This window comes from Grampus griseus (assembly GCF_964374135.1).
Source record: "Grampus griseus genome assembly, chromosome: 11".
In the NCBI taxonomy this organism is placed as follows: domain Eukaryota; kingdom Metazoa; phylum Chordata; class Mammalia; order Artiodactyla; family Delphinidae; genus Grampus; species Grampus griseus.
The window spans coordinates 99605716-99618281 of NC_139005.1; the positions used below are offsets into that span (position 1 = coordinate 99605716).

The 12566-nt window shown below is 62.9% G+C and overlaps 1 protein-coding gene across 1 annotated transcript in view; it reads left to right on the forward strand.

Moving 5' to 3' along the window:
* The window catches only part of GRAMD4 (GRAM domain containing 4), a 77719-nt gene extending 68432 nt beyond the window's left edge, over positions 1-9287 (forward strand). The window contains exons 10-19 of the mRNA XM_082665197.1: positions 58-106; positions 1166-1237; positions 1620-1663; positions 1739-1848; positions 2582-2736; positions 4327-4471; positions 5231-5324; positions 6055-6139; positions 6983-7051; positions 7276-9287. Coding sequence (XP_082521323.1) covers positions 58-106; positions 1166-1237; positions 1620-1663; positions 1739-1848; positions 2582-2736; positions 4327-4471; positions 5231-5324; positions 6055-6139; positions 6983-7051; positions 7276-7380 — 928 coding nt within the window. The 3' untranslated portion in view covers positions 7381-9287. The remainder of the gene's footprint in view (positions 1-57; positions 107-1165; positions 1238-1619; positions 1664-1738; positions 1849-2581; positions 2737-4326; positions 4472-5230; positions 5325-6054; positions 6140-6982; positions 7052-7275) is intronic.
* The last annotated feature ends 3279 nt before the right edge of the window (positions 9288-12566 follow it).

Here is a 12566-nt window from a genome sequence, read left to right on the forward strand (position 1 = left end):
GCGGCCACCGCCTGCAGACGGTGCTGTTGTAAAGCCATGCTGTCCCCTGTTTGCCAGGGGCTGGAGGATCCAGTGGAGCATCGTGCCCGAAGTGTCCGAAGTGGTGGTGAGTCGTGGGAGGGGCCCCGTCGCCTGGGGCCAGGCTCTACCTGCCAGTGCTGTGCGGGGGCCGCGGGTCCCCCTGCCAGGCGGGGAGAGGTCGCGGAGGAGGCCAGCCGCCCCCCCCCGGAGCCGCATGGCCGCACCCTGACCCTCACCAGCTGATGCCCGAGCGCCCTTCACGGGCCTGGGCTCGGCTGCGTGGGAGGCAGGTTGGCCTGGCCGGGCCGGGCCTGGCCTGACCCTCCTCAGCTGGGACGTGATGTGGAGGGGAGGCAGCGAGGGGGCCCCTGTAGCCGCTCGCAGCCTCCCGTGGAGGGAGGTGGACGGTGGACGGGCTGGACCAGTTTTTACTGGTGTCCTTCACGCCTGTTTGTTTACGCTCTGGCTGCTTTGGGGCCGCAGAGGCACACGTGCTTAGCACCTGGCCCTTTACAGAAAGTTTGCCCACCACTCTACGGGGGACTCTGGCCCGTGAGGCTGAACCACCAGGCACAGGCAGGAGGGAGGCCGTGGTGCATGCGTGGGCTTCATCAGGCGTTTGAGCACTTACCATGTGCGTGGAGCACACAGTAGGGGTGCAGGATGTGGTGGTGTCTGCAGGGGCCCCTTGAGACAGGGGTCAGGGAGGGTGTCTCTGGGGAGGCAGGCCCGTGCCCTTTGGCCCTGGTACCTGGAGGTCTTAGGGAGGTTCTTGCTGAATGAATTCAGACAAGCAGGACGAAGTCGGCCCCCTGCTGGGACCTCAGTTCTCCCGCCTGTAAAGTGCGGGTGGGTGCGGGCTCTGTGGTCTCAGATGCGCCTCTGAAGGTGATCTGTTCAAGCAGCCCTGCCCACCTGGGGGGCTGCCTACCACCCTCTCAGGCACCAGACGGGTGTCATCTAGCACAGCTGCCCGTGCTGCCCCCTCGGGCTGGGCCCCCCAGGGATGTCCGTCCCTCTGACTGTGTCGGGGCAGCAGAGACCTGGTCCCTGCCTGGGCTGGGAGGCCTCCTTGCTGTTTTTGTCAGTAATTTCTCTGAACTGATAAATTTCAGTGGAAATTCTCTTTCCCCTTTGACTGAAGGAGCCTCCAAAGGAAGACCTGACCGTGTCTGAGAAGTTCCAGCTTGTGCTGGACGTCGCCCAGAAAGCGCAGGTACCGCTGCCGGGCTCCAGGTGGGGGGACCCCAGCTACCCATCCCTCCAGACCTGGCTCATCTGGGAGCTGACACCCGAGACAACCCGGCTGGTGGGGAGGGCCCTCTTGGCTTGGTCTGACGCCGGCGCCCCAGTTGGCGGAGGCCCTCCTGACCAGTGCCAGGCGAGCTCCTGGGAGGGTGCGGGCCTGGGTCCCTCATCTCGAGCGGTGCCTTAACCCGTGATTCGGACCGGACCGTCACCCGGTCCTCGGCCTGGGAGCGGCTGGGCAGGACCACGGGCTCCATGGTGCTGGCTGTGGTCTCCCGGGTGCTGGGCGTCTCCAGCATTGCCCTGTGGCCCCAGGGGTGTGTCGTGACCGCAGCTGCTTCCTCACACAGAACCTCTTTGGCAAGATGGCTGACATCTTGGAAAAGATCAAGAAGTAAGTCGTCAGCCCCTGGCCGGCCGCGTCTAGACTGCGCCCGCCACCTGGCTGAACCTCCCCTCTCCTCTCCAGCCTGTTCATGTGGGTGCAGCCTGAGATCACCCAGAAGCTGTACATCGCGCTGTGGGCCGCCTTCCTCGCCTCCTGCTTCTTCCCCTACCGCCTGGTGGGGTTGGCCGTGGGTAAGGAGCCTGCCGACGGTCAGCGCGACATGCCGTCTGATCAGCACCGTGAGCTCTGTCCACGGTGCGTGGGTTGGGGGCGGGCAGGGAGCACCCGGCCTGAGCTGGAGTGTTGGCTGTGGCAGTCACACAGTTCGGGGGCCTCATGGTCTGGGCACTGTGCCCACCTGCCCTTCGGCCCCCAGCGTGCAGGTGGGTCCTCGGTCTCTCGCCCCCTCCCCGCCCCCCTCGCCAGGAAAACCAGGGCAGGCAAGTGAGGCCGTGGGGGGAATGACAAACGCCAACGCAAGTGCAGCGTGCTCCGGGCTGTCTGTCTCGTTTCTCTGGGGACCTGGACCAACGCAGGTGCCCTGACCAGGAGGCGGGAGCCCCTGGCCGTCACTGCCGGCTCACCTGGTCAGGCGCGGGCAGGCTGGGGACGGGTCCCCCGCAGTCCTGCTCACGTCCCCTTTGGAGGATGGTGGCTCGTGGTTTTGTTCGGTTGGTCGGTTTTAGGGACAGGTTAGTGTTTGGCCTGAGCGACCTCTGGGTTGGAGGTAACAACACACACACAGAAGTGGCTTCCCTTTCAGCTGGGGTCACTTCCCTGCCCTGTGTAACCACCCCAGGACCATCGGCCCACACGTGGGTCCCGGGAGGCCCTCCACGGAGCGCCCGGCGGGGCGGGGACCACTGCGGCCACAGGGGCAGGGCCGCAGGATCCTGGAGAAATGGGACCTTATTCTGCCGCCAGGACTCTACGCCGGAATCAAGCTTTTTGTCATTGATTTTATCTTCAAACGCTGCCCGAGGCTGAGAGCCAAGTATGACACTCCCTACATCATCTGGAAGAGCCTCCCTACGGACCCCCAGCTCAAGGAGCGCTCCAGCACTGCCGTGTCACGCAGGGTAGGCCCCGCAGCGGCCGGGAGATGCGCCGGCCACACTCTGCTGTCCCTCACTTCCGACTTGCGGGGAGGCTGGTGTCTCTGATTTTCGGGGCCCTTGAAACAGACAATTTAAGACAACTGTGGGGGTGGATTCGCTGTGACCGGCTCTGCTGTCCCGAAGGTCCAGGGCGGGCACCCTGGGGCCGGCCAGCCCTGGGCAGGGGACAGCTGCTGGGGGAGGCTGTGCAGCGCTTGGAGGCTGGTCGGGGGGCCCCTACCCACCTAGACTGGTTGGGCCCCGCCAGGCGAGGCCGGCCCCCAGGCCAAGGGCAGGAGGGTACAGGGCGTTGGCCGTGACTGCTGAGACCCTGGGAGCCTTGGGAGCAGGGAGCCCTGGGAGTGACTGCTCTCTGGGTGGGTGCCGGGTCCCTGCTGTTCCCGGCAAGGGCACAGCAAGGCCAAGATGGGCACATTTTGTGCTCACGGGCTGGGACTAGGTGGAAGGCTGTGTGGGCATTAGGCACCCTGTCCAGAGCCAGGACGAGGAAGGCAATCTGGCCTTGGTGCTCTTTCTGGGGTCTCAGACTAGTGGGGAGGTTCTGGGCTCAGCAGGACTCCCACGGAGGTGTAGGAAGGCTTCCTGGAGGTGGTGACGTTGGATTTCAGAGTCTCGTGTATGAGTGTCCTCTGAAGAAAGGGTGTCTGGGAACTGATGCTTTTGTCCGTGGAAGGGAAGCTCTGGGTCAAGTGTGGGTCAGGCTTCCTGGGTTCTAGGACAACAGAGCTTGTTGGGGCCACAGACTCGCAAGCCAGGTGTGCAGCCGGGCAGGCAGTAGCAGCCTGCACCTGGGGAGCCGGTGGGTGGGCTCTGGTCATGCAGACGGAGGTGGACCCAAGGGCTGAGGCCCAAGAGCAGGCAGCCTGGCTCCCTGAGTGTCACAGACTCAAGAGGCTGGGGGTGGGCTTTCCGGGGTGGAGGGCGACCCCACCAGGGCGTCCCGCGGCCGTGTGTCTGCGCGTGCTGCTTGCTCAGCTGGTGTTTACCGCCTCGTGTCACGAGGACCCACCTTTCCTTCCGTGGCCACACGTGTGTGTGGTCCCGTCCGGCCAGCTGTCGGGACACGACAAGGTACGGTGTCCGTGTGGTACCCGCACCCCCACGCCGTGCCCTGATGCTGCGCGTTGCTATGGTCTGACTCCATTTGACTTGCCAACCTTGCTCTCGGTGGCCTGTCCTGCGGCCGGTCCCGGTGTCCGCAGCGCGGGCGTGAGCGCTTGACGGTTCCGCACTGACCGCACGTGCTGGGTCGGGCTCGGCACAGTGCCTGGGGCGTGGCGTCGCGGGGAGAGGGTCTGCCCGCCGCAGCCGGGCTGCCTCTGCCCAGGCGGGGGCTCGTGGGCGAGGAGGACGCGACCCCACGTCTGGGTGTGCCTGCCTCTCCGCTCGTCTGTCCGCGTGTGCGCAGGCGGGGCCTGGGCGGGGCGGGGCGAGGCTGCGTGCGTGCGTGCGTGCGTGCGTCCCCACGCGGCCCCGTCCCTTTCCGGCCCGCCCACCCCCCCCCCCCCCCCGGCTGGCGGGGCTGACGGGGACGTCGTGTGCCCTCGGCAGCCGCAGACGGCCTCCTCGCGGAGCTACGTGTCCAGCGCGCCCGCCGGCCTGAGCAAGGACGAGGACGCCAGCCGCGTCCACGGCGCCAAGAAGAGCAATTTCCATGAAATCTTTAACTTGACAGAAAACGAGCGTCCGCTGGCGGGTACGTGTGTACTGAGCCCGTGGCCAGGCCAGGCGGGGTCGCCCGCCCCAGAGCTGGGGGACCCGACGGGGGCCGAGGGAGGGCCGGCCGCCCGCCTCCGCCTTCCCGGGCGTCCTGGGCGGGTGGGTCGGAGGGGCCGAGCGCGTCTGCAGTGGGTGGCTTGACAGCGGAAAGGCAGGCCGGCCGGCCCCGAAGCGGAGCCGCAGAGCGCCACGCGTGCAGGGGCTTCCCGGTCCCGCCCTGGCCAGCCCGTCCCTTGCTGTGGCCTCCTAGAAAGCTGGGTGGTGACAGGTGACGCGGGAGCCCAGGGCCCTGCTCGGCCTCGCCCGAAACTCCTGCGCTGCCCGGCTCTCCGTGCGGCGGGTCGGGGGCCCTTAAACGGTTTGGCCTGTGTCGTGTGTGATACCAACTGCAGAAAGAGAACTTTGGAGAATTTAAGTTTTGATCTTCTCCTGAGCTCCTTTTCTGCTGACCCAGACCGTGAACCTTGAGAGCCATGGCCGTAGTTTGATTTATTTAAATTGTGCTTTTACTTTAAAAATAAAAAACAACAAAATCTCTGCCCATTGACGTGGGAGGGGAAACATCTGCTTTCCAGAGGCTCTCAGAGGCCAGTTTCCTCCCACTGTGGGTTTCATCTGGTGGTGGAGGGTGAACGTCAGCACATCCTTGAAAAGCCAGTGCTTGAGGGTTCCGACGTCAAGCCAGAGGGCGGGTATTTCCAGTAGGAAAGGTCACGGCCGCTTTTGTCCCCGTCAGTGTGTGAGAGCGGCTGGCGGTGCTGCTTGATAAACAGAGACCGCAAGATGCCCACCGACTACATCAGGAACGGGGTCCTGTACGTGACGGAGAAGTGAGTGAGCCTGTCGGCGGGCGCCGGGATTAGAGGGGGCGCCTCGCGGGCCCCGCGGTCCAGGGCGGCCCAGCCGTGGGGGCCCCTAGCCCTGCCGAGACCCCAACTCCTGCTGGCTCCCGGCCCCCCGGGGGGGGGAGGTGCTGCCTCTGAGCCGGACGCAGCCGGGGCCGCAGGCCGTCATTTCCCCAGGCCCCGGGATGCCCTGGTCTGGGTGCTCAATGTCGTGTGGCGGGAACCATGCGGTTCCCCCAGCCAGGGCCGTGGCCCCAGGGCGGCAGCAGGGTTCTTGTTACCCTCCTTCTGGGGTGTAGCAACCCAGCTGCTACAGGGGTGGGGGGGGGCGGAGCAGGTGCAGGGTGGGGTCTGTTCTTAGCCCTGGGGTCCCTCGGCACCTTGCCCCCACTCTCAGCTAAGGACCACCTGTTCGTCTCTGCCCCCTCGAGGGCTGGAGGACTGGCCGAGGAGACCGACACACAGGTCTCTTGTTGGGCGCCCCGGGGATGCTCACGTCATGGGAACGTGAGTCGGGTTCAGTGTAGAGCAGTGGGGTTTGAACCTGAGAAGCGGAGAGACTCGGTAAGAATGAAATGGGTTGTAAGAGGCCGGCGCGTCGCGGCAGGTGAGGGGCCCTGTGTCTGGCTGTGGCTGCAGCCGCCGGGCACGGTCCCCTCTGGCTCACCTGCTGGGCTGTGCTCTGTCCACCCCTGCCCCCTGCCGCCGCCGGTAGTTACCTGTGCTTCGAAAGCTCCAAGTCCGGCTTTTCCAAGAGGAACAAAGTCATCAAGCTGGTGGACATCACGGACATCCAGAAGGTGGGTGTGGCCCCTGCTCGCCCTCACCCCCAACCTCAAGAGCGGAGGAGCGGCGGGGTCGCGAAGCCGGCGGCCGAGTTGGGAGCGGGGTGTGATTAGAACAAAACGAGGGGTGCTGTCTGGACTGTCGGGCAGGTGTCGTTTCTCCCCGCGGCAGGGCCCCGCTTCTAGGCGGTGTCTGTGCGGAGCCCCGCGGCTCGTCGGGGGGGTATCCACGTGCCGCGGGCTGTGCGCTCTCTTCTGCCGGGTGGACCGGCGTCTGGTGTCCTCGCACGGATGGTGTGTGTGGGGGTGGGGTGGGCAGTGAGCTGGGCCCCGGCAGCCGTCTGCCCCTTGGCCCTGAGACGTTCCCCCGGGGCAGGCTGTCCCGTCTGCGGCACTCCCCAGCACTTTCCGTCGTGTCACGTGGAGCAGGTACAGGTGTGCGCAGAGCCTGACACACACACCTGGCGGGGGGGGGCCAGGTCCACCCACGCCCCTTCTGGGCCTCCTGGGTGGGCCCCCAGGGGTCCGCTGGGCAGCGTCTCCTTTCCTCTGAGGGTGTGTCAGGAGCACCCCTGTGGCTGTGGTGGGTCCCTCCCTCCCAGAGACGTGTGTGGTCGGAGGAGCAAGATTGGGCTGGGGGACCTGCTCCCCCCACGTGGTGCTCCTTGGGGGGCCCCGGCGAGGCTGGGCGGGTGTGTCAGCAGGTCTAGTGTTCCGCTCACACCGTCAGTCCTCGTCCTCTGCTGGCTGGGGAGGCCCAGGCCCGTCTGGGGCTCCGTGGATTGCACCCTGGGGTGTGGGGAGGGTGGCCCCGTCTCCAGGGGGGCCCGTGGTGACAGGCACGCCGTTGGCTTTCAGTACAAGGTCCTCTCCGTCCTCCCGGGGTCGGGCATGGGGATTGCCGTGTCCACGCCATCAACACAGAAAGTAAGTGCTGGGCGGGGGCCGGGGAGGCTGCGGCGGCGGGGGGCCGGGCGTGGCTCTGAGCGCAGGTCGGCCAGGCTTTCGGCCGGGCAGAGGGGCCTGGGAAGCCCCTTCCCTGCCTGGGCAGGAGGCTGCCGCCCAGCGCAGGTGCTTGGCGGGGGCGGCGGCGGCTCCGTGTGGACCTGGCCGCGCGTGGACACACCGCCGGTGCTTCCCCTCCCCGCCAGCCGCTGGTGTTCGGCGCCATGGTGCACAGAGACGAGGCGTTCGAGACCATCTTCAGCCAGTACATGAAGATCACGGCGGCGGCGGCATCGGGCGGTGACAGCTAGTGTGGGCTCGCCGTGACGTCGCTGGGAGTTTTTCTTTTTTTAACAATTCGGTAGTGGAGAAAAATTGGACATCCTCGTGATCTTTTGCAATAACCCCCCCGCCCCCGATCTGTGGTTTCTGTTGTGTTGACCCTGCGTTCTACAGACCCCTTCGCTTAGGGGTCGGGACTCTCGAGGGCGCGTCTTGTGGACGCGAGGCCACCGGGAAGGATGACACGCAGGACACACCGCCAAGCACAGCTGCGCCTTCTCTGTCCCCGCCGGGCGGAGACCGGCGCGGCCGCACCCCGGCTCTCGGAGGCCAGCAGCTCTGCCACACCAAAGCCATACGAGGAGCACACGGGGCCCTCCCCGGGGTGAAGGACGCCGGCGACAGGCGACGTGGGGGCCCCTGGCCAGCGCCATGAACGGGCCCGTCCTTTAGGGAGACCCCCGTGCACGTCCTGGGAGCGCGGTGCTGACCAGCTGGCCGGGGGCCCGAGATCAGCTCCTCAGGAGGAGGCAGAGTGCCGTGCGGTGCAAAGGCCCAGGAGGACGGCCGCTTCGGGGGTGCTCCGAGCCCCGGGGCTGCCCCCGCCTCCAGGCTGCTGTGCCGGGGTGGGAGTGGACAGAGTGCCTCAGGCCCGAGGGGGCCCAGGCTGGCAGAGGGCCTGCCCAGAGGGGACGCTGGGGAGGTCAGCCGGCTTCAGGGAGTGACCGCGAGCAGAGCCCAGAGGTCGGGGTCCGCAGCCCTAGTGCCTGCACACACTCGGCGGGGAGGGGGGAGAGCCCTCACTCTCGGGGAGGTCAGAGCGTGCGTCTCGCAGGCCCGGTGTCCCATTGGGACTGACTGGCCAAAGGCCTCGGGGACGGACACGCGCAGGAGACGGCGGGGCCACCCCTGCTCGGTACACTCCCGACACGGGCACCTCCGGCCCCTCAGCTTGTCCTGAGTCCTCTGGGTGTCACGGAGATCGTTGTTTTTTGAAGAAACAGAAGATTATATTTTTTACAGAGAGCAAGCTGTTTTTCTTATTTTTGTATCGTTTTTCAGACGTAATTTTTACCTTTGCTCCCCATTTGCTGGTTGGGCGGGCGATTCAGTGGTGTCACTCCTGTCACCCCTTGGTGGGGGGACCCCGCGGAGTGCACTCGGGAGCCACGCCCACCAGCCAGACAAGCACACGCCCCGGCCCAGTCGTGAGGTCCCGGGGCCCTGCGGTGGCCGCCCAGCTCCTGGTCTCCCTGGCGTCGGTGTCTTGTGACCTTTCAGAGACGAAGGCAGAGCCTGCCCGAGACCTGGGCTTTGCTCCACAGTTGGTGCAGGTGGATCGGGTTCTGGGGGGGCTGTGGGTTCACACCCAGTGGGGGACCCCCTCTGTGCCCGGGGCAAGGCAGGGTGGGCCCTGAACTGGCCCAGGGTGACTGCGGGGCGCCACCTGTGGGTGCTGCTCAAGCCCCACTCCCCGGGGCTGCTGTGGGCTCGACACGTGGGACTCTGTCCCCATGCACTGTGGGTGTGTCCCTGCGTGGAATGGACTTGCCTCCTTCAGAGTGGCGTGGTTTGGTTTGAGTCCCTTCTGAGGAGCAAGGGAGATGAAAACTGACCACGTGCGGGGTGGCCGTCCCCAGCTGCACAGTGGCCCACGGCAGGTCCCTCTCTGGAAGCCCAGGGCCCCTGCCGGGAAGAGCACGGGCCTGTGCGGGCTCCCTGTCGGGGAGAGCCTGGAGTTTTATTGAGTTGTGTAAATTTGGGCAGGTGTTTAATTTCTGCGACTAATCACTGAACTAGAATGAATGTTAAATTTTTTATGTCTGGAGCTCAGTCTATTTTGGGTCTGTAAATACTCATTACCAGTGTAACTTTTGTTCAACAAAAGGATTGTACTGTATGAAGAACTGATAAAAAATGCCCCGTAACATTTTTTTAAAGAAAAAGTCTTGTATAAATTATAAATTTTTATTTAAATAAACCTGTAATGGTTTGTGCTAAGGTCGGGGGGCTGTTTTCCTGGCAGGGTCCCTGCGCACCATGGGCACCTGGAGTGGGACAGGCTGGCACCACGGGCCCCTTGCGGTGGCCCAGGGCCCCTGTGGCCACTAGCACTAGAGGGCAGTGGGGATTTCAGCACCAAGGCCGAGGAGTGAGGTGGGCACCCAGGGAGTGGGCTGGGGGCGGGGGAAGCTGTGGACATTGGGAGGAGGGAGGCAGGGGCCCAGCTTCCAGAAGAAGGAAGCCAAGGATGGGTGGTGGCCAGTGGGGGAGGAGCGCCCAGGGGCTGGCACGTGCCACGGGGGCGGGGGGGCTCAGGGATGGGGCCGAAGCAGCACTTGAAGTTTGGGGTACAGGTCCTGGCCCCGCCCAGAGGCGCCTCCCCTCGGGGGCCCTGGGCATCCCTGGGGCCAGCTGCTGCTTGCAGCCCTCCCCGAGGTCTGAGGCTGAGGGGGCCCTGGGCAGAGGGGTCCCTAGTAGCGCATGTGGCTCAGCTGGTCCAGTTGCTAGCACTGGACCCAGAGGGATGCAGGAACCTGCCTGGCTTCTGAGACCCCCCAAGGTCGCACGCTGACCTGTGCTGGGGACACCCAAGGGCCCCCTGCACCCTGAGCCCCCGGGAGGCAGAGGCCTGCCCAGGTCCCTCAGGGAGTGGCCAGAGCTGGATGGAAACCAGGTCCAGTGGGCCAGCTCCGCGGTGAGGGGGGCGGCCTTGGATACCACATCCGTCTACCTATCCCTTCATTCATCCATCCATCCATCCACCTGTCCATCCGTCCACTTCCGGCGCTGTCCTAGGTGCTGGACACAGCAGTGACGGGACAGCGGTCCCTGGGGAACCTGGCAGACATCACACAGACACCCCCGGGAGTGCTGTCCCCTCACCAGTGACTCTCCTGACGACACACCCAGGCTGTGATTTTGCAGCTAAAATCAATCTCCTGGTCCCGTACCTACGCTCGAAGCTCCCTCTCGGCCTCTGCCCCTCTTTGTGGCGGGTCCTCTTCCGACAGCCCACGTGCGCCCCTGGCCCCGCAGGGCCAGCCTGACGCCCGTGCCTCCAGCTGCCCTCTGGTCCACAGCGAACCCCGCTCCCTGGAGGGGAACGTGGGGTGAGGAAGGGTCGGGAGCTCAGGGCGTGGGGTGGGGGGAGAGTCCCACCCCCCCGCGCAGGTGGGCCTCCCCAGGTAACGGCCCCGATTCGCGCATTTTACAGAGGTTTCGTTACTTCACGTGTTGGTAAAGCAGCACACACGAGGCTGGTCACTGTTGAAAACGCGCAGCAACCTTCTTCAGTCCCCGTGGTTTGCTCCGCAGGCCCGTGTGTTTCACTGTGTGCCTTTCAGGGCACGGCTCTGAAGGCTGCTCTTGGCTTTACCTTTTACCTGGGGGGTCCATGGGACAAAAAAAAAGGGGCCGTGGTGCCCCTGTAGAACTTGGGCCTTTGTTCCTGGGGCGACAGAGCCCCAGCAGGGCTCCCAGCAGAAGCCACCACTCGCTGCAAATCAGGAGAGCGGTCACCCCAGGGTAGCGGGTGTGGAAGGGAACACAGAGGGAGATGAAATGAACTTCCCTGCTCTTGAACCGGGGTTCTCTTCATAGGTCCTTACTGTTAATAACAGCATGTGGTGAGTGCATTTTATGACTGTGTGATGGGTAAATAAATAAGGTCACACGCTGACCAAAGAGGGGTGCTCACGATGCGCCCAGGATTGTAATACTGCTCCCCCCACAGTATTTAGCCAACATCATTCGCTGTAACAGAGACTGGAGTGAGGGGCGAGGCGACCCTGAAGGCCGCCGGAATCTCGGGGAGCAGCCTCTGCCTGGGAGCTGAGGGTCCGGGAGATCCCCCCGTGTGTGGGAAAGCCGCCCGGCTCGCGGAGATCTGACCCCCCAAACACGCTGGAACCGGGAAGCCCAGCCCCTTCCTGCTCTGGACCCCAGTGTCCTCCACTGTCAAAGGCTGGCATCACAGCACCAGTAAGATTGGAAAGGATGATACTCAAATATCTGTGATTACAGAAAGCCCCCAAATCCGCAGAAGAGTAAGAGGCACGTTTTTCTGGACAGAATCTGATACGTAAAAAGCCACTGCATTTCCACAAAAAACAAAACTTAAAGGGTAACAGCCTCAAAATAGGAGGCTTTAAGAACAAATCTAAACAAAATCAAGAGACACATGGAAAAATCATTAACCTGTGTTGAAAGATGCGAATGAGGACTTGACGTAATGGGAAATAAATACATGCAGTGTTCATAGACTGGAAAACTCAGTTTCATGATGAAAACGTCTTCTTAATACCCACAGAATGAAACAGGCTACAGAAAATGACACAGTATGATGCCTTTGTACAAAGAGCAAAACCTGAAAAGCTGTGCTGTCTGAGAGTATAAACAAGTAGGGGACGAAGAAAGAAGCACCTTTCTTCTATCCTCTGAGGTTTACTTATTGGGGTCTGTGAACTAAACGGACCAAAGGCAAATTAGAAGAAACGGCATACAATTTTTACCTAATGCTAATATTTAATTTTTTTTTATGTGCCTCCAGGCCTTTGTAGAAAAGCAGTGGAGACCCAAAGAGATGGTCAGACCCGGGGCCTTATATGGATTTTAATAAAGGGCAATGAATTTGACAAGAAGTGACAGAACAAAGGGAAGGGAGTTCGGGCTTCTAGGGTAAAGTTAACGTATTGGGGAATTTTATATGGAGAAGCTAACGGAGGAGAAGCGTTTTATTAAGGTTTGGTTGCGCAGCACCACCTCGGTGCTAACTTTGTCTCCAGGGACAAAGGGGGCCCAGGAGAGAAGAGGGGGCACACCCTCACAAAGAGGAAGATATGTCCTTTCAGGCAGATGGGGGAGGGCAGAGGGCTCTTTTTGGCATCTTAACTTCCGCTCAGAGCAGTCCTTATGCCAAAGTGGCACATTTCGGGGTGCCACATCCTGATCCCCTCTCATGGGTAAAGCAAGGAAGTGATACCCTCCGATTCTGAAACAGTAGTTACCTCTTCGTTGGCGGCAGGGCAGGCTCAGTCCACAAGGGCACGCAGGGAGCTTGGGGGTGAAGTTCAGTTTCTTGGCTTGGGGGGTAGGTACCTCATTGTTCATCTTACTCTTGTTCTTTAAATTGTACGTGTTTTCACAAAAAATACTCTGCTTTGAAAAACAACAGGAAACTCGTAAGAGAAAAAAGAAGCTAGGTCCTGCCCAA